Genomic DNA, 21,829 nt, shown 5'->3' with positions numbered 1-21,829 from the left:
TTCATTTTCTTTCATTCAGAAAGAAGTGATCAAACACGCAGGTTTGTTGGGAAGTGACCCGGTGTGGTGCGTGAGGGAATCACTACCTTCAGGTGCATTGAGGTGCATTGTTTCCATGGGACCAATAAAGGCGTAACGCATTCCCAGTCCCTCTGACATCACCAGGTCGATGTCCCTCACTGAGATAACGCCATCCTGATAGTGAGACAGGGAAAAGAAATGTGAGACTTGAACACATTTATTGATTTACATGACTTAGCACATGTGCATGAAGCTAAAAGCCAAGCTCAAAGAGCTTACAGGTCGGCCTGGTGACCAAGTCATGACTTTTTAAACCCTATTGTTATGGATAAGCCAAATTACGTTTGATCCCATCAGACTACTCCCATTACATAGGGTTTTCCTAATCGCCCAACTCTGTGTGCTCAGGATCGTGCACAGGGAGGAGAGAACTGAAGATGGAGGGATGCGAGAAAAGAGAGACGGAGGGAGTGGTTCAGGTATCTCTGGGCTTGGGATACCTGTTGGCTGACCACAGAGGAAACAGATACAGAGAGTAGGGCGAGCAGGACGAGAGGGACAGGGTGGCCTTTGTCTGGCTCCCGCATCCAACAACGAGTCTGTTATCTGGGCAGAGCCGGGTCGTGGGCTGGGTCTTTTTTTCCCCCTGTAATCACCGGGGGTAACGAGGCGCTTTCTCAGCCGCTCTGCTTTCCTACGCTGGCCTCCAGTCAAGGCCCGTTCTCTGGGTGTGTGTGTGTGTGTACCTGGAGGTCTGTGGGAGGCTGCTGTTATGTAAGAAGCATCACAAGGCTGCCGCCGGCCCGCAGGCCTTGATGTTCAATGCTGAACTTCTAGTCCTGTTTCATGTTTTGATCTTTTACTGTTCGTACTGTTACAGTGTTGTCGTGGAAAAACCCATCAAATGCTCTTTAATGTGCTATTTCCAACTAGGTGAATAACTGAACTGAAACTGAGTGTCTGCGTTACCAAGAATAAGACTTGAGAGATGATCCAGATTTCAGTAGATTAAATTAAACAGTTGCATGCAAAATGGTCATAACATCCATCAGGCATCTCGATGCAGAATGACAACGTAACAAAGGAACATACTAATTTTAAGGCATAAAGTATGATTCATTCTTACAATTTGAGTAGACAAAAACATCTTTAAGGTCAGTGTTAATCTTTTTTGAGCAGACTACCAGTCTGTACACACGCTTTTTTTTGCTGCTCTCAGCAGTTTGGGTTTAATCAAGTAGCCAAAGCTGAATTTTACATCACAATTTATACTTTACTACTACTACTTACTACTTTTTTTTTGAGTAGGGAGTATACAAAGGGGCAGCACGGTGGCTTAGTGGTTAGCACTGTTAGCCAGAAGGTTCCTGGTTCGACTCCCTGGCCAAGAGGGGGTCTTTCTGTGTGGAGTTTGCATGTTCTCCCCGTGCTTGCGTGGGTTCCCTCTGGTTACTCCGGCTTCCTCCCACAGTCCAAAAACATGTGTAGAAGGTTAATTGATGATTAGTGTGTCTGGTTGTGTGTTTATATGGGGCCCTGCGATGGACTGGTGACCTGTCCAGGGTGAACCCCTGCCTCTCCTCTGTAATTAGCAGGGATAGACTCCAGCATCACTTGCATCACGCCTTCGGTGATTGCGAGGATTCGGACAGTATCTACCTTCATACAAGAACTGACGGAAAACTGTATAACCTTGCCAGACTTCGTGCCAAATCAAAGGTCCACAAAGTGTTAGTACGTGAACTACTCTTTGCTGATGATGCTGCAATAGTGTCCCATTCCACAGAAGGCCTACAGCGCTTGATGGACAGGCTCAATGTTGCTTGTTCGGACTTCGCATTGATTATCAGCATAAAGAAGACAGTAGTTATGCACCAAACGGGATCCCCATACGACGCAGAAGTCACTGTTGATGATAAAGCATTGGACTGTGTGAACCACTTTACCTATCTCGGCTCGACAATCTGTAGCAATCTCTCAATGGACAAAGTAATCGAAATCCGCATCGGTAAAGCTGCGACTACATTCAACCGCCTTAGAGCTAGAGCTTGGCAGAACAACTATCTCACGGAACGAACTAAGTGCCGCATTTATCAATCCTGCGTTCTTAATATAATGTTATATGGTGGAAAACATGGACAACATATGCCTGTCAAGAACAAAGGCTGAACTCCTTCCATATGCGTTGCCTAAGGCACATACAGGGAATAAAGTGGCAGGACAGGGTCACGAACGAAGAAGTTTTGAAACGGGCTGGCAGCAAATCTCTCTTCCAAACTCTGAAGATCAGAAGGCTCCGTTGGCTTGGTCACCTGCACAGAATGCCAGACTACCGGCTGCCCAAGTGCATCCTCTACGGCGAGCTTTGTGAGGGTGTGCGAAGGAGAGGACGTCCACTTCTTCGCTTCCTGACCTGGAGATGACTGTTAACGAGTGAGTAGTGTTGATTAGGAAGTTAGAATAATGAGCAAAATAAAAAAAACTACATTTTTGAGTGTACGTTTTTCGAGTCATTTAATCAGCTAAGACAATGAGGTGAGACCAGAGATAACTCCTCAACTTAAAAAAATCTTCTAAAAATCATGATGATTCAGTATTTAAAATTCTTTTCAATGGCGTCTAGCAGATGGTGTAATATGTTTAGTCATCCAGGAGGGACTGGGAGTGGAGTTGCTGCTCCTCTGCACCGAGAGCAGCCAGCTGAGGTGATCTGGGGGAGGAGGTCCCGGGGAAGACCCAGGACACGCTAGGGATTAAATCCCCTAGTTGGGATGGGAATACCTCAGCATTCCTGGCCTGACTTTGCACTGGTACAGGCTAAAAGACCTGACTTTAGATAAGCAGATGTTAATGGAAGGATGGCCTCCAGTAAACCTTTTTCTTACAGCTCTAAATATTGACAGTATAAATGTCAGGAATTTCCAGACGTGAATCTAGAAAGCAGTAAAAGATGTGGATGGAGGGGAGTGATGGCAGTGGAAGCTGTAACAACATCAGCTCATGATGATGCAGAGCGATGTGCAGAAGTTGATCTGTTTCTGCGAGTGTTTTAAGACTTATTCTGGAGTTAGACAGGATGACATCAATTGCTCTGAATTTTAAATAACTGTAAAAAAAAAAATGCAAACAGTCCTCTCTAAATCAGCATTTCTGCAAAAACAATAATTGTCATTATTACACTCGTTTACTTTGAATGAAGTCCAGATGTGAACACAGTTTATGATATATTGTCAACTCTGTCATATTCAACAGTTGCAGTACAGTTACATTACTATGATCATATGTCGTTGGCCTGGGTCAAACTGGTGCTGAGTGATGTTTCTGAGTGATGTAGGAGTGAGAAGCTCTTCTTTTTGGTTGAATGTGGGAAGTTTAGGAAGCAAGATTGTATTTATTGTCACTGCAAATCTCACAGAGAAGAAAATGGATGTTTTGAAACTTGATTTCCATGAGTTAGTTGGTATTTGTTCAGACTGAAAGGAGCGCTGAGTTAGTGGCAGATCATGTCTAGGGTTCCCTCAGGGCAGAAACATAACTCATGAAATGTGCTGTATGCATGTCAGATGATTGTATCTGTCAGTAACAGATACCTTTCTGTTTACAAAAATAAACCGTTTACAAATACAAACCCGTAATAAATGAATTCTATTTTCTCAAAGGTTAGCCATTTTTACTAATGTAATTCCCTCTGAATCAACTGAGTTGCTGTCAGAAGCGTGACAGAATTACCACGAGTGATTCTGTATCAGGGCTTATTCAGCTTTTCTGTACTATGTTTTAATTGAAGGACTTGTTTGCTGCATGCTCAGTAACTTGTTCCTCACATCGTTCCTTGTCGGTGTTAGGGGCTCTAATTATCACAGCGCCTCAGGCAGGGAATGAAACATTTGTCACAAATCAGGAAAGAAAAAAAAAGGAAACTAATGAGCAGGTGTGTTTCCCATCAGCATACATTTCACACTGGGGTGTGTTGTGTTTATGACTACAAGAAAAAGACGTTACATCATTACAACACTGCTAATGACACGTGTGGCAGTTTCATAGCATGTTGTGTTAGTGTTCATCGTATTCTGCATTTCAAATGTAAACATGTAAATTGCTTTTTGAAGCCTTCTTGATACAAAATGTACAGGAATACTCAGCCTTAATTTCTCATAAATCAAAGTTAAGGTCATGAAACTGCAGATCTAAGTGAGCACAATTGTGTAAGTTCATAACAGGACAAGGAGAAGAAAAGACTGCACGTGTAGGGCTTATTTGCAAGGGTTGTGAGGAGAAAGCCCTCTTTTGTCCAAAACGAACATTACAGCAATGTTTAAGTTTAAGTTACATCTGAACACATCCACAGACCTTGATGTGGTTAGGCTTGTTTGGTTTGTCGCGACTGCTGCAGGGCGTTGAGGTGAAGTTCACATCAGCAAGTTAATTTAATTCACATGCCATCCCATCAGAAATAGAAAACCCTGCTTCATATGAAAAAGCATTCAGGCTAACTATCTCAGATATTCAACAAAACGTCAGTGGTGCCATTTCAAAAGCTATGGCAAGTATTTTTTTTCAAGTTTATCAGCCTCAAAATCGGCAAATACTGTTAAATCAGATTTTCTAAATGACACAAATACTCAACGATCCCAGGTTTAGCTATTTCTACATTTACAATCCAGGGAGTTTTGTTGCTGTGTAGGATCTAAGGATGTGTATAGGTCTTGGTTACAGCTAATACTTTGACTTGTCAGAGCAGTTCTGTAACATTGAGCGGGAAATCACACTGAAGACAGACGGCATTTCTCCATCTCTGCTGCTGTTCAGAGATGCACTGCAAAAACTCAAAATCTTACCAGGAATATTTGTCTTATTTCTAGTTAAAATGTCACATTTTTAGTCAAATCTCATTACACTTAAAACAAGAGTCATTACCAGTGGGACAAAATTTATCTTCTCATTGGCAGATTTTTCTACTTATTTTAAGTGAAAATCTACTTGAAACAGGTGGAAATTGTTGTTTTTTCCAGTGATGAGTTTGAGAAGAGAGAAGAGTTTTTGCAGTGTGTAGTTTTATCTTTTTATTCTTCTTGTTTCAGTCACTATTTCTTCACTGCCTTTGTAAAAAGTTTCATATTCTTATTGTTTTGTATCCAAAATCCAGCGAACCTCTGACACCTAAAAATACAAATATGATTTTACTTAATCTCTTCCTGTTGGAAAATGCATTTCTTTATGAAAAATTGAAGCTTGCAGTGAAAACGCAGGATTTTTCGCAGCACATCTGTGATCATTGTTTAAATGAACCATTTCTATGTCAAAAGGTGTGTTAAGAAACTAAACTACAAACACTCAGTTTCCATGAAGCCGTTGCCTGCCTTTGTTGTCACTTCAGTAATTTGGTTTGTATGGTTTGCATTTTATTTCTACTTTACTTTTGAACCGAGCACTCTTTGATTTGCTCAGCTGGAGCGTCTTTAAAAGCAAAGTTTGGGACTTTAACACTAATGTGGCATTTTTGTCAGCTTGGACCTAAGAGCATCCTTGGGCTTCATTCTCATCAACAGACGTCTCACAATGCAGAGGTCCATACACAATAAGGAATGTCATGTAGATATGAGTCTGAGCTTCCACAGTCTCGTGTGAAATCACAAATATCACACAGTGGACACATGCGTGCTCCTTACGGTAAAGAGCGAGGCTCGGCAGCAGCCTCTGCTACCTTTTTGAGGAGGAGATTTCAGCGTTTTCATTCCTTGAAGTGAAATCCAGTCATGACTGACCTAACAAGTGTTTTTACCTGGCTGCCTAACCACTTGGGTCATCAGTGAACCGAGACGCTGCTCTTGAAACAAAACAGTCATTCACTGACCTCTTACCAAGGTCAAAGACAAGATTTTCTTTTTGCTTAAATTAAAAATACTATATTCTCCGTAGGATAAGATGCTCATTCAAATGTCCGAGGTTTTCAGCACAGATTTTATAGCGTTATTGGCATGACCAATTCTTACAATTCATACATTTTAAAGCAACTCCTCACAACAGCTGTCTGGATTGTTTGTGCTCCTGTGTCTTTTGTAGTTCATTAGTTATTATTTTTCAATTTGTAAAATCATGAAAGAGCTTTTAAAAAGGATTACGGTCAAATGACAGTTTCCTGCTTTCATGCTGCAAAAGCATTATTCAGGAATTATATAAAGAGTTTGGCTTTCATCTCAAACTGCAGTGAAATGTCGGTTATAGTTTTTAGAGATCCTATAAACCTACAGACATAAAACCTAAATGTCAGAAGCTGCAGATGAGAGCATGCTCACTTCTACATCACCTCCCTGTAAAGCAGCGTAACATCCATTAAAGAGAGTAAATTCCTTTTTGTGTCTAGTCTGTGTAACCACGGTTTAGTTTGACTACTCCTGACAGCTCAACTTAAACACACTGATTCATCTACAGCATCTGCATCGTCTGCCTCCAGGAAGCAGACTTGCATCCCGAAATAAAAACCTCTTTAGGACAGTGAAGTACCAAGAAGCATCTACTTTAGATCTTTGGTTCAAACCATAGCAGTTTGTGTGTTCAGATGATTGAAGGCATGATTTCTGAGTGTGAAACCCTCGCTGGGAAACAAAGGGGAGGAATAATGAGGCAGTTTGAACCAATATGAACATAAGTCCATCTTGCAAACTCATGCTTAACTTTTTAAGAAACTCGTCTGATAGGTCCCAACTTTGTCCTGCAGCAACACAGCGAGTTCAAGCACACCTCCAGGGTGTGCAAGAATGCTTGCAGAAGAAAGAAGTCACATCATGGCTACCTCAGTCACCAGAACTCAACCTCACTGAATCTAGGATAAACTTGATTGAAGAGTTTGAAACACGCAGCAAACAAGTGCAGATCTTCGGGAATGATTTGAACTGAATGGGGAGAAATCCCGACCTGGAGTCAAGATGGTATGAGCTAGCAAGTCTTTTACTAGAGCCATGTTTTGACGAGGGACCTTATTTGTCGAGAGCATACATGTAGGTGCCTGAAGTAAACAGCGACTGAAGAACTCGACAAGAAACAACCCTCTGACTCCAACACTGTTATTAACCTCAGACATGTCAGTGGTTTGCATGCAGCGCAGAGATAAAGCACCAGACCAGCCTGTTCTCACAGTTCGTGCACATTCCTGTGGCCAACAACACTCACTTTCCATACCTCCCAATTCATGATGTGTTTTCTTAAAAATATATTATGACAGAATTATGAAGCTCAAGAGACCTATAAATAGCAATATTTTTAGTTACGAATTTTTGTGTTTTGTTTTGTTCGCTGAGCTAAACTCAATATATTTTCTTCTCAGCTACAAGAATTGATAATTTTCCCCAAATGAGATTGAAATGTTTCCTGTCGGACTCACACATGACTGTGGAGTTAAACCTTTAAACCATCCATCCATCCATCCATCCATCCATCCATCCATCCATCCATCCATCCATCCATCCATCCATCCATCTATACCCGTTTTATCCTTTCCAGGTTCACGGGGAACCCTTAAACCAGATTTATGGAATATTTGAATTACTTCTCGAGGAGCTGCTGCAGTGCATGCATTTTACAGAAGATTTACACAATCTTAAAAAAAAAAGTAATTTCGCTGTTTAAATTTAAATATTAGAATCGGGTGTGTTGATTTGTAATGTCCTTTAAAAGAAAAAAAAAAAATCACTACGGAAAAAAAATTTTACATCCGAAATAGACAAGTCATAAAAGGCCTGCAAAAAGAAATCTAAGAGTTGGTTTATTAAAACTGTTAAACTATATGGAAGCAATGATAACATGCTCTAAGGAGTTTGATGAGCAGGTCCACCCCTGACCAAATTGTGGCCCTAAGCGAAATGTTATTTGAAAAGAAACTGTTAGACTAAAAGCAGGTCTAGCAGGTCTCAAAGCAGAACTAAACACTCACGCGTGCCTTTTATAGATTCAAGTGTTAAAACTGAAATCTATAAGCAGCATCTGTGGAAAAATGTCAAATTTCAACACGGCTCTGCACATCTCATTGGTAGTGATTCAATGTTAGCCAGACTATTGGAGTCTCTGTTGGGATAATAATCCATTAATAATAATGCAACAGAAACAAAGAGGAGGAAAAGGCAAGCACCAGAATGCTGATCTACAGCACACAGCCATGCATTTTTGCTCATAAACTAAATTTTCTGCCCACAAAGGCATGCGCATGTGATTCAGGCGAACTTTCCCTTCATGCATTCATCCTTCATTACTGCTGTGGAAATTCTTTGAGAGTTTAAGATAAAAAAAAGTGCAAAGTCACTTGAGAAGATTAACCTGATTTCTTGTGTTTGCCAGGGTTATTTAAAAAAAAAAAAGCTTTGTGCTTTTGTCTGTTTGGCACACTTGTTCTGCTGAAAATAAGTAACAACTTCCATGTTTTCCACTCTTATATTATTCAGTATTCAATGAAATGATTGCTTCTATGAGTTTTTCGATCATGGGAGAAGAAGTAGAGAAGCCTTGGTGTTCACCTGAACAAAAGACAGAGACAGAGCAGACTTTACTTCTTAAGGAAGCTCAGGTCCTTCAGCGTTTTCAGCAAGATGTTGTATCTTCTGTAAGTTTGTTGAGGACAGTGCAATCACATCTGCAGTCATAAGCTGGGGGAGCAGGATCAGAGCCAGTGACTTAAGGAAACTGAACCAACGGATACAGAAGGCCGGATCTGTTCATGTGACTGTTCTGCAGCCTCTGGAGCTGATTGTGCAATAGGGGATAGTTCATAAAGGGACGGAGATCAGAGACAACACTGAGCACCGACTTCACAACACAGTGGAGATACTTAAATTCCTCCACCTGGGGCAGGATCTGATTCCCAACCCGGAGAGAGCACTCCGCCCTTTCCCGACTGAGGACCATGCTCTCAGAATTAGAGGTGCTGGTTCTGATCCCAGCCGTTTCACATTTGGCTGTGAACCGTTCCAGTGAGAGTTGAAGGTCTTGGCCTGATAAAACTAACAGAACCACATCATCTGTGAAAAGGAGAGACCCAGTTCTGAGGTCACCAAACCAGACCAGAGTCCAACCAATATTCACAATTGATATTTAACTTTTTTTCCCATTTAACTTTCAGTTTCTGTCATACAAGACCCTCATGCAAGTCTGAATGAACTTTTATTATCCTCACATCCTGTGTAGTTTTTATGAGAAAGCACTTCCTCATCTACAAAGTAGTTTTGATTGATTTTAAATAAAATGTAAAATATTGTTTTCCACTCAGAACTGCTAAGTTACTTTGATCTGGCTACTCAGTTGAGTGGAAAAGCCCTCTGTGCTAAAGAACTGACACCATGTGTCTGATGTCATACCCACACTGCAGTGTTTGCTACACTTCCATGTTCAATCCATTCATGATGAATATAATTGTCTGTGTTTTTAAACCATTCTTGTCCAGCTGATACATTTATACACTGTTACTTCTGAGTACTTACAGTCATTTCAGGGACAAGAACAACGGGTGCACATTTAGCTGTGACCAGGCAGGTTTTTTTGTTACACATTTCCAACAGAGAAGAGATTAATGAGGATATGGGTGTATTAACTCTGGGATTAGCTCCTGCTTGGGCTGAGCTGGGGAAGGCTGGGAGATGTTACTGATCTGATGGTCCCCTTTATTGTTTTCCATACCTTACTATCAGTACTGGAGTTGAGGGGGGATGAGGGGGGATGAGGGGGGATGGCATCCCCCTGAAATAAAAACGGTCCAAATCATCCCCCTGTAAAACTGCCATCCCCCCTTTCCATCCCTTATGTCATTTCATCAATGAATGTGGTTTTACTGCTATTTCAATATTTACAGTCATCACCAGAAAAATAACTTATTTGACAATTTTCACCTGTTTCAAGTAAATTTTCACTTGAAATAAGTAGAAAAATCTGCCAGTAGGACAAGATTTATCTTCTCATTACAAGCAAAAAAATCTTGTTCCACTGGCAGATTTTTCTACTTATTTTAAGTGAAAATCTACTTGAAACAGGTGAAAATTGTTGTTTTTTCCAGTGATGAGTCTTGTTTTAAGTGTAATGAGATTTTTTTTACTAAAATTAGACATTTTAACTAGAAATAAGACAAATATTCTTGTTAAGATTTTGAGTTTTTGCAGTGATCCATGTTACTTATCCTGTGAAGGACAGAGTCATATTGATAAGTTCAGAAAAGTGTTTTTTATTGTTGTGTTTTGATGTATTTGATGTAAGCCCAGTGGATATTTAAAGCTTACAGAAGGCTGCATTTAACTGCTGCTATGTCATTCCTGCAGTATTTCTGCAGGTGTTCTGGTCACTGCTATTATTTGTAATATATTATATTATTTGTAATCAGCACAAATTATCTGTCCCCATATGATAAAATCCACCATCCCCTCTGATTTTTTTTTACAACTCGAGTACTGCTTACTATGTCCTGTGTAAATCATTATGTGCTATATGAAAAATATTAAACAACAACAACCAAAGTGTGATAGATTAAGTGGCTGCTGTTAGCGGTGAGGGAAGCTCAGGGTAATCTTACAGAACAGGAACTCCTCCGGTTCTGGCCGACATCGGTGTGTTGATGTGAAGTAAGTTCAGCTCAGGTAACGTTGGCCTCTCAAGTTAACATTCCATCAGCTCATCTTGACATCTTCATCGTCTTGATTATCATTATTCTAACCATTTCCTCCATGAGTAGTCATGTAATCACCAGAGATGGAAGACAGTCTTTGTGCTTCACTTTTGACGGGGATTATAGCAGAGGTAAACTGACGAGGGGCTCTAAACCCTAATGATGGAATAATAAGAACGATATTAACACAATAACTAAGGGGTCCTTGAATCTGTGCAGGCACAATGAAATCTCAAGAACTATTTAAGACATTCTGGAGTGAAATGTGCTGCCCAGTGCCAGAAAGCTTGGTCTCAACTGCGTGTCATGGATCCTCCAACAGGATAATGACCCAAAACATACAACTTAAACCCGCCAAGTATGACTAAGAATGATTAGAGAAGGGCTTATTTGAGCCCCGATCTAAATCCTTGTGAGCATCTGTGAAAGGGGAAGAAACATGCAGTCTGAAGAAGAAACCCTTCACCTGGAGAAGTTTGTTCATGAGGAGTGGACCAAAACAGAAAATAGAAAAATAGAAAATACTGAGTATACCAACTCATTTTTCGTTGCCAGTGTCATAAGGTTTTGTTTTTTTAATGATTCCTTTGAACAATTCAAAAGAAAAGTATGATCTAAATGACTACTTATCATTACTTTTGTCAGTTTTGAGTTATTTCAGTGGTGATTGTAATTTTTCATTCAAGGGCAGTTGACCTGAGAACCAAGATCATAACTTAACTGGATAGCTGGATACCTTATATGCGCTAAGACATGAAGAACCTTCTGAAAGTCTGCGAGAAGATGTGAATGTGGTGCTAGGAACAATACTTAAAGGGGACTTATAGTGGCATCTAATACCTATTTTAAACAGGCCTTGAATGTCTTAAAAACAAGCTTTTGATTGTTTTTGCTAAATCAATTAGAAATTCAGCCTCTAAACCATCTTTCCATTCTCTAACCTCATTATCTATGCTGGATTCTGAGTGGGCGGGGCTATGATAATGAGGCTCTGTGCTGATTGGCTGCCTGAATGACGCGATACACCGCTATGAAAAATGGCGGAAGCTCCGGCCGGCGGAGTTAGTTGTGGGCGTGGATTCACGCATCGGAGGCGAACTTATGTAAATTGCATTTTGGTTACGTAACGACGGGAGCAGAATCTTATTGGCTCGTAGATCCACATCACACTGGACGGCTCATCCGGGCGGCTGTACAGACACTGCAGAATCTGGTTGCTTTCCTCCTTCTCTGAGTTGGCAGGCTGAGGGGAGACCACTTTATATATGTTAAAGCAAGAAAAAACCTGTTATCATAATAGGTCCCCTTTAATGGATGCTACAGATGCTTGGCTACAAGGTTAATATAGCAGGTAAGAGTCACAGTCCTTCATGGTAGAGAAGGCTAAAGCAAAGATCCAAGCTGCACAGAGAGAAGTAAGACACTTGTGTGGGCAGTTAAATGGTGCGATGAAGAAGCAGCTGCCTAAGAAGCACCATGACCAGCTCTCAGCACCCGAGGCCCTGGAAACAGCCACATAAAGACCCATAGCTGTGGTTACCTGACTGAGAAGATACAGAGGCTAGACCAGGGGTCGGCAACCCAAAATGTTGAAAGAGCCGTATTGGACCAAAAACACAAAAAACAAATATGTCTGGAGCCGCAAAAAATGAAAAGTCTTGTATCAGCCTTAGAATGAAGGCAACACATGCTGCATGTATCTATATTAGTTATAGTTGGGGGGAGATTTTTGTTTTTCATTAAGCACTTCGAGAAAAAAGTCGAAATGTCGAGAAAAAAGTCGAAATTTCGAGAAAAAAGTCGAAATGTCAAGATAAATGTCTAAGTACAATCTTGAGAAAAAAGTCCAAATGTCGAGAAAAGAGTCGAAATGTCGAGAAAAAAGTCAAAATGTTGATAAAAAAGGCGAAAAGGGCGAGGAAACAATCAAAATTTCGTGAAAAAAGTCAAAATGTTGAGAAAAAGTCAAAATTTCAAGAAAAAGTCAAAATTTCGAGAAAAAAGCTGAGATTAATGTTGAAGTACAATCTCGGGAGAAAAGTCAAAATTTCAAGAAAAAAGTCAAAATGTCGAGATTAAAAAGGAAAGGAAAAAGGAAGAAAAAAAGAGAAAAAAAAGAAAAAAAGAAGAAAAAAAAGAGAAAAAGAGGAAAAAAAGAGAAAAGAAGAGAAAAAAAGGAAAAAAAGAAGAAAAAATTAAAAAAAGGGCAAACATTTTTGAAAAAGCTCCAGGGAGCCATAGGATGGCGCTAAAGAGCCGCATGCAGCTCTAGAGCCGTGGGTTGCCGACCCCCGGGCTAGGAGAATAAACAAGATGTTCTCCACCGAACCACCCAACATGTACTCTTAGTGGCAAGGTAACAATAACAAACTGAAGAGACCCAAGGCTGAAAAGATGCAGGAGAAAGAGACAACACCAATGGCCCACGGCACCAGCTGAGCACAGCGGCCCCCAGAACAAGACCCCGGTACCAGCACCACCAGGAGGGTCCCACGTGTGGAGAGGTGAACAGTACCAGCCCCAGACATGATGATACATACCTACTGATTGAACAAACTGACTGCACTACAAGAGCATCCCGCAGCACAAATTAACCAGCTGCTCATGGATGTAATATAAGTCTATAGTTTACTAATAACATTTTAAGAACCACTGACCTGGACCAGCCTCCACGACTCTGCAATGATAGCAGCCTGGACTCTGTTGAGAGCAAAGCCATCAAACTCTTTCTTCAGCCGGACGGGCACCTGGCCAACCTGAAACAAGAGGAATCAGCTCAGATGTGGAAAGGGCTCCAAGAAGATGAAACTACTGAAACATTAAGTTATTAAGTCATTTAAATTCTCTCAAAAATGCAGGATTTCTAAAGGTTTCTTAGCCAAATGACCATTATCTATATAAAATATTTTAGGAGCAACATAATTGTTCAAGGTTGAGTTAATTAAACGTATGCAGGAGTAAAACATGTTAAAGTACTTATATTATATTTTTCTCAATAACAGTAAGATGAAAAGTTTGGTATCTTAGGTCAGCTCTAAGACTCTGCTGCCACTCCTGGCCCCTTGGGGTCGATTACTCATCTGTTTGTTAAAAATGTGGGTGTTTTTTACAGTTTTTTAATCAGTTCTGTTGTCAGAACCAGTTTCTTCCATCTATTTCTTGTATCATGATTTTTAATGCATGATTAGATTATCTAATGTCTTGTTTTCATACGTCTTACCGTATTTGTGAGCTCCTTCGTGACTGTTACACAACTGGCTCTTCACAGTTTACTACATTTATACCTATACTTTATATATTTCCTTCATGTATCAGTGTTAATTATACCTGGTGGCTATGACAATGTAATTTCCCATCAGACATCAATGAAGTCATACATCTCCCTTTTCATTTTCATACTCCTGTTAAAGCACTTTTTTCTACTTTCTAGTGGCTTTCACTTCAAGTCGAGCTTTGACATCTCGTCATATATTTTGTTGGGTTTTTTCTGTTTGTCTTGATGTACCCCATTTTTATACACCTACTGGTGGATTTATGAAGTATACCAGGTGAACCTAATATGGTGTTTGGTGTTTTGTTTGCTGCTGTTCTTAACAGTGTATAATGCTGTCCCAGCTTTCATGCTTCCTTCAAGTCCCAGACAGTTTTATCTGGCAGCCCTACCTTGGTCATCAGAGCATACGTGGTATTCATAACGGTCTCTGTCGTCTCTGGGTGAGGCACCAGCTCCACCAGCTTTACGTAGTAGGGTGGGTTTACCTGTGGAGAACAATACACAATACAGTGTCTATGTCAATAATTGCAGAGAATCCACACTGGTAAAGCTCTTTTTTGTGGTTTGAGTTATTGCTCTTAATTCTATGTTATAAATTAGTTGTGTATATCTCAAGTGTTCTGAGTTTGAGGAAAGAATGAATAAGGGACTGAGTTCATTCATGCTCATTTTGCAACCTCTTGGTGTATTCACATGTAGGTGCCCCCACTGATGTGGTTGGGACATTTCTGTTCTCACATGCATATGTTTTAGGGCTGCATAGCAGATCCCATTTCATTTTAAATGAAGCTCTGCATCACTTTCCTTAAAACTGCAAGAACTGGCACAAGCGTAGACAAACCTTTAGTGCAGAAAAGATTGTTGATTTCTTTATGGTGTTGTATATGATCTCTTTGATCCTGTACAAGTATCTGGACCAGCTCCACGTCTTAAGGATCTGACTCCTGGCCTCTAAAGAGTCTTCCCACATAATACAAATAAGCCAAGACTTGTTAAGCTGGAGGCAGGAAAGCACATCCTCCGCTAAAAGCCACTGCCGTGCCTTGAACGTCTATGCAGATCTATACATACAGATCTTCATTAGATACAGCAGGTGTGCCTAATAAAGTGGCTGAATGTAAACCAAACTTGTCTCAGGTCTTAACTTGACCTTGCTTTCTGGATTTTCTGGGCTGTTTCTTTTTTCTTTGTGAGTTCAGAAGACTGGATAAATAATCAGGTGGCCTCCTGCTCTTGTCTGGCAGCTCAGCTGTGGCACTGACCGGATGAGAGACGATGCAGCGACTCTTGTCCGCTACTTTAGAGAAGACACTGCTCGGCACCAGACAGGAGGTGGAACTGCTCAGGATTACATCTTTTCCCACAAGACCCGCGATGTCCTGAAAGATGGCCTGCTTGACTTCAAGCTGCTCAAACACACACTCCTGCAACACAAACACACACACAATTGCCACAGAGATGAAGAGCCAGTACATCATTTTACTGAGACTTACTGAATAAATATTTAAAATTTTAACTTTCTGTTTTTTATTTGTGCCTTAAATCATTTTTGATTTCTTATGTTAACAAAGAATCTTAGCTTAACGTTACAAGTTACTAAAAAGGAAACATTCAACTTAAATCTTGAAATCAAGAATCCTAAATTCATTGAGTTCATGAAACAATAAGTTAGAACTGACCATTTTCATTTTTATACCTCCTGATTAAAAAAAAAAAAAAAACGGTTTCAAGGGCCCTTTTGATTTTCTTTTTCTTTGCATGCCTGCTGCAATGTTGCATCCCTTTCAAATGTTATCTGGGCCACTTTTTCATGGTGATTCTGCACTCTAACTAAAACCGTCTCACTAATTTTCCCATTATTTATTAGCTCAGTGCAAATAAAGAACACAAGGGGAAGAAAAGTTACCAAAACTCCCACCACGAGTTGACTTGTTTGCTTTGGGTATTTTAGCTCATGTGATATCTGTGATAATGGAGATACACCGATGTGAAGTTTCACAGTCGATGAAAATAACCAGTAATGATCTGTTTGTTGTGGCTGACACACATGTGATGAGAGAGAGTTAACAACTGCCGTCGAACAGAAGATCTACAGTCTAATAAAAAGCTTTGATATTTAAGTGTGTGATTGTGTGTGTGTTTGTGTGTGTGTGTGTTTTATGATTCCTGGAACTGTTTTTTATTGTTTCTGTTATCTTATTGTGAATATTTGTGCCCTTGTGAATGCTTCTGGTCCTCAGGTCCTACTTGGAATAGAGATTCTAGTTCCATTCAGACTGAAGATAAATATCATCAGCCTTATAAAACGCAAGAGTTTGAAAAGCAACTGTTTAAACTTATTTTTTATCATGTCATGTTATACTACTTTTAATTTTGGATCTTAAATGTTTACTTTAGACCCTTCATTTTCACTGAATTTATGACTGAAGTGATAATTATGACAATTATCACTTAATTGCAAATTGTACAGTGAACCTCTGTTTTCCCTACGTAGACTGGTGTGAACAATGTCATGTCCTGCTGCTATACTAATCTATACTAATCCTTGTACTGCACATTGCACTTTAAACTGCAGCCACTCTTTTAGGCTGTCATAACTTGCTGCCATATTTGCTTGTACACTTTAAATTGCAGCTATATTCTTAGCTGTTTAACTTGCTGCTATACTTGTCCTGCACATTGCACTTTTAAATGGAGTTGTATTCTTTTATGCATTTTTTTTTTTATCTCCCTTTTTTGGGGGGGTTATTTTCTGGTTATTTTGCTGTTGTATTGATCCACTGCTGTCCCTAGGTGGAGATATTGTTAATGTGTATAGTTGATTGTCTTATGTTGTATTGTTGTGGCCATGGTGGCAATGAAGTTTACCCTTGGGGATTATTAAAGTTCAATCCAAATCCAAATCCAAACAAGTGTTTCTGCAGCCTTGATATCAAGTATGCTTGTTTAATCTCACCCTCCACACAGGCATCCGTGTGTGACAGGGCCCTCCATCATCGTAAAGTAAAACTACAGACTTTGCATCCCAGTGTCAGAGTCTATTTAAACTCAGAGGGACAATATATTGGTCAATATATTTTGCTCATTGACATGTTTATATTGAAGTAAAGATATGACAGTAATTCAAATAGTAACATGTAATAACTCACAGTTATTATGGAAAGCTAAACTAAGGTAAAAATCTAAACAAAATGTGTTTGGTTTTTGAAGATGAACCAGTGATGTTCTGCCCCCTAGAGGATGAACCAGAACATGCAGCAGTAAAATGATTGCGGTCGCTCCAGAAAGTGATTTAAAGTGCTTTTAAGTGCGCTCTAAATGATCATGCAAACACAATGTAAATTAGGCAGACAGCTAATTGTTAGCTTTTCAGTTAAAATTTTCGAATGTGTGGCTTCTTCTGTCAGTTTACATCACTGACCGCAATCTCAGACAGTTTTCATTATCAGTTTAACAGGTGAGCTACTTAAGGAGATTGTTCTACATTATTAAGGAAGTCTGAGGTTTCATGGAATATAGGGCAAGAAATAGATCTCCTTGCAAATGAAAAGCGTGAACTAATGCAGTATCTTGCAAAAGGTATGAAAACACTGGATATTTGACAAGAGATCATCATACTGTGAAATGATATGTGAGTGATTCAGTGTTCAAATAAAGGCGTAATAAGAAAGGTTCCTGGAAGGCAAACTCATTGTATCAAGAGAGGAGCTGTTAAAAAATCCACTGATGAGTACCAAACAGGTATTTGAAGCTGCTGGTGTTCCTCGGTGCAGGATCCTCCAGAGGCGTGCTGATGTGCGTAAAACTGTATTCCACCCATCCTTAAACAATACCCACAAGGACAAATTACTGCAGTAGTAGGGCTGCACGATTAATCGTTAAAAAATCGCGATCTCGATTCATGCTTGAACGCGATCTCATTTCCAAATGACGACGATTTAAATTTTTTTTTTTTTTTTTTTTTTTTTTTTTTTTTAAAGATGGCTGCATAAAAAAAGGACTAGGCCTATGTTCTAGGTTGTTGTAGTCCTGTCATGGTCAACTATCATGTTGTCATGTTTGTTATATTTTGTTAATGATTGTGGATTACATTTGGAGAAACATCTATCTTTCTCATCACCTGACACATATTGCACATAAATATTGTTAAATTTGTTATTGTTAAAATTATTTAAAGACAAGAGAGATGTTTATTGTTTTTATGTTCAATGTCAGCTGTTACAGCATAAAGCAGCCAGAGGAATAATTTGTTGCCTCAGAACTACAGGATCTGTTACAAGTCCCCTTTCTCAAAGGGTGTTCAACTCAGGGAGGAACAAATATTGTTCAATATTGTTATTATTGTTTAAATTATTCAAAGGTTTGTGTAAAGAAGACAAGAGATGTTTATTGTTATTATATTTTTGTTCAGCTGTTGCATATTTAAAGTAATAAGTGCAATAAATTTTATATTGGAAAAAAATCGTGAGAGAATCGTGATCTCAATTCTAAGCAAAAGAATCGTGATTCTCATTTTGTCCAGAATCGTGCAGCCCTATGCAGTAGGCTCAGAAAAATATGAAGACTAATGTTCAATCAAGTTCATTCACTGATGATGAATGCTCTGCTACACTGGATGGGTCCAGATGGATGGAGTTCTGGACCGTTGCTGGATGGCCACCATGTCTCAACAAGGCTGCAATGTCTGCAAGGAGGTGGTGGAGTGATGTTTTGGGCTGGAATCATGGGAAGTGAGCTGGTAAGCCTTTTCAAGGTGCTTGAAGATGTCAAAAATGACCTCATGAAAATATGTGGCATTCCTAACTGTTTATTTCCTTCCATGACATGAAAGGAACCGTCCAGACTAAAGTCATTTTCATGAAAGACAACGCCCCATCTCACGCTGCCAAAGATGCCTCTGAGCCCTTGGTTGCTATGGGCATGAAGGGAGAAAAAGATCATGGTGTGGCCCCCCTCATCTCCTGACCTCAAACCTTTTGAAGACCTATAGAAAATCCTTAAATGGACGCTTAATGAGGGTGAATGGGAGTGTACCTCAAAACAGTAGCTCTGACATCCTCAAAGTAAAAACAAGCAGAAATTACATATTAACTTACAAGCTCAGTGAATGAGACAGTTGTTCGGGTGACATGTAACTTGATCAGCAATGATGCTTTTGATTGAAATTGTTTTGATTTAGGAAAAAATTACCTCCTAATACAAAAGTACATTAAAACAGATTGCTGTTTACAATCCTTTAGAAACTACTGGGCTTTGATACTCTGTTTTCCATAATAACTTAAAAACTGCACTTTAAATTATTTTGCAAAAAGAAGTCATTGTTATCATTAGTAACTTTGTTGAATAAAATCCAGATCGCAATAAAATTGTTCAGGAATGAAAAACCCTATTAAAGCAGAACAATGTAACTTTCAGCTTTTGTTGAGTTTGGCGGCTCCTTTGGACCAAAGCGGTAGTGCTTTACCAGAAAGAACACTACATTTCCCATGAGCACCAGCGCGTACTGCCGGAAAACTCCTGTCCCCGTCGTGTGCATTTGTTTTGATATTGAATGAGATAAGACGGGACGGACTTTCAAAACTACTTTTCTGTTTTGAGCGGTCGTTTGCAGGATGGATAGCGAAGAGGTAATGTATCTATTTTTGGATAAACAATATAATATGACGAAGTTGAAAATCACTAAGTTCAACTTATACTCATACTTACTGACAAAATAAAAAAATACTTTATAACCTTGGAATAACTGAATGTTTTGCAGATCAGCCCTGCACAATTTTACAGTTCTCAGGAAAAATAGTAGAAATGTTTTATACATTTTCTTTGCATTGCATTCTTTCCTCTAGTGCTGTAATTCTATTCAATTGTATTATTATTTTATAAAGCTTCCTCATTGCCAATTACACAATTTTATGATCACTATTATTATTCTGTGTCTGTTGTTGATATTGTCAGTAATTTTAGAATTACCAAAACCCAAAACGAATGTGAAAACATTCTAATTTTGATTCTTATTGAACATAGAACTCTACATTTACATTTGCATCATAACAATTCTGTCTCTTGTTCTCTTGTCCATTAATCCCCATCGGTCGGACATCCCTCCTCGTCTTTCAGCTCACACAGCGAGTGAACGCCGGGCCAATGTTTATTCTTGTACCATCACAATGACTCTGGAAGTTTTATATTAAGGTGGAAAAGTTACATAGTCCTACTTTAACTGGCGATGTGGAACAAAATGTAGAGTCAATGAAGCAAAATTAAGTCAAATAGGTAAATAGGACAGGTGAAGCCTTCTTACAGTGTCCGACACTATCTATGTTTGAAAACAGTCACACTGCAGTAATGAGGAGAGTCTCAATCCTATGTTTCTTCAGTGTCATCCAGTTAAAAAACAGGAATTCTTGACCAGTGTATGACAGAGGAGTAAGAGAGTGATAACAAGAGAACAATGAATCTGAAGCTGTTTTCTGTTTTTACATGGAGGTAGGCAAACAGACACAGTGACGTGTTAATTATGAGCTGTCTGCTGTGTTACCTGGACAAAGAAGGCTCCCTCCAGAACCTGGGACAGGTTTTCATGACTGCTCATCAGGGCCAGCTGCTGTGCAGCGGTCAGCGTTCCTCTCAGCATGCCAGCTTCCTCCAGCTCCTGCAGCTGCTTCCTGAGCCATCACACAGCAGCAGATAACACTCTCAAACACACAAGCACAACATCTCTGGATACGCCAGTAACTTATCAGAGTAATTTACACTGACACTATGAATACAAGATATAAAAAGAGAGCTTGTTCAGGAAGAAATCACAAACTGATAAACACACAATAGACTCATACTTCCTACTGTTCTAATAATTAACTGAACTGCTAAAAAGAAATGACGATGCAGTCTACATCAGAGGTGCGCTAAGCAGCTGATGCTTTTTGCAGAAAAAGTAAAGCTACATTCATGAGGACCTTTTTAGAGTTACGTTTTTCACTACTTTGATTCGCTTAATAAGTTCTTTAAAAGTGTCTTCATGACTGTAATTTTTACACAAGTTCAACAAAAAATGTTCTTTGTCATCCTGCAGCAATTTTTAACTAGCAGTGACTGGGCTGAAGGGGTTTTTAAGCATGTGCATGCTTTTATTCATGTGTTCTTGCATCAGGTGGAAGGCACTGATCATGTGTGGTTGCTTTGTACATAACAGGATGGACAAAGAAATTACATTTTGAACAGTCTTTCGATTTACATTGAATTTTGTCATTATAGCTATTTCTAATTTATTTACCTTAAACATTTAACGTTTAACATTTTATGACATTGCAAATAATTTTGCAATTCCTGTTCTTTTTATGCAATATATAAATAAGCAAAATAATAACATTATGATTCTATTTTAGAAATAAAAATTTACTTTTTTTGCATGCACTTTGTTAGTGAGGTTGAAACAACACAACACAACTGTAAATTCCAGGCAAATATACTTAACTTTACTTAACTAAGAAGGTGTAATATTCTAACTCCTTAGTGCAATAAGGAAAATAGCAAACTGTAGGAGTAATTTTGGAAATCTTTACTATTCTCTATTAATCAGTTGTTTTTTTTCATATTTAAACTGGGTTTGAAACACACATTTCAGTGTGCTATTGTAAGTTATTGTGATTAAATGATTTGTGCAGCATGACACACCTGATTTCCGCAATGGCCTTAGCAGCCATTCCTGGTTGGTTGTCATAGATCCTCACAGTGTAGCCTCCGCTGGCAAACACCATGGCCCAGGAGCGACCGATCAGGCCACTTCAATCAGAGACACGCAGAAATAACATCAATTCAATTAAAAAGGCTAAAATGGTCCAACCATACCTACAGGTGTTAAAGCACCTGCACCTGAGAAATATCCTGCAAATGAGTTC

General features: G+C 39.4%; 1 protein-coding gene across 1 annotated transcript in view; it reads right to left on the bottom strand.

Annotated features, from left to right (window-relative positions):
• The window catches only part of cryl1 (crystallin, lambda 1), a 34,319-nt gene that overhangs the window by 11,753 nt on the left and 737 nt on the right, over positions 1-21,829 (bottom strand). The window contains exons 2-7 of the mRNA XM_061724349.1: positions 21,606-21,713; positions 20,470-20,596; positions 15,197-15,358; positions 14,324-14,419; positions 13,318-13,416; positions 87-195 (exon numbers count right to left, since the gene is read on the bottom strand). Coding sequence (XP_061580333.1) covers positions 87-195; positions 13,318-13,416; positions 14,324-14,419; positions 15,197-15,358; positions 20,470-20,596; positions 21,606-21,713 — 701 coding nt within the window. The remainder of the gene's footprint in view (positions 1-86; positions 196-13,317; positions 13,417-14,323; positions 14,420-15,196; positions 15,359-20,469; positions 20,597-21,605; positions 21,714-21,829) is intronic.

The sequence above is a fragment of the Cololabis saira genome, chromosome 6 (assembly GCF_033807715.1).
Source record: "Cololabis saira isolate AMF1-May2022 chromosome 6, fColSai1.1, whole genome shotgun sequence".
NCBI lineage: Eukaryota > Metazoa > Chordata > Actinopteri > Beloniformes > Belonidae > Cololabis > Cololabis saira.
This window is presented reverse-complemented; position numbering and strand designations above follow the sequence as displayed.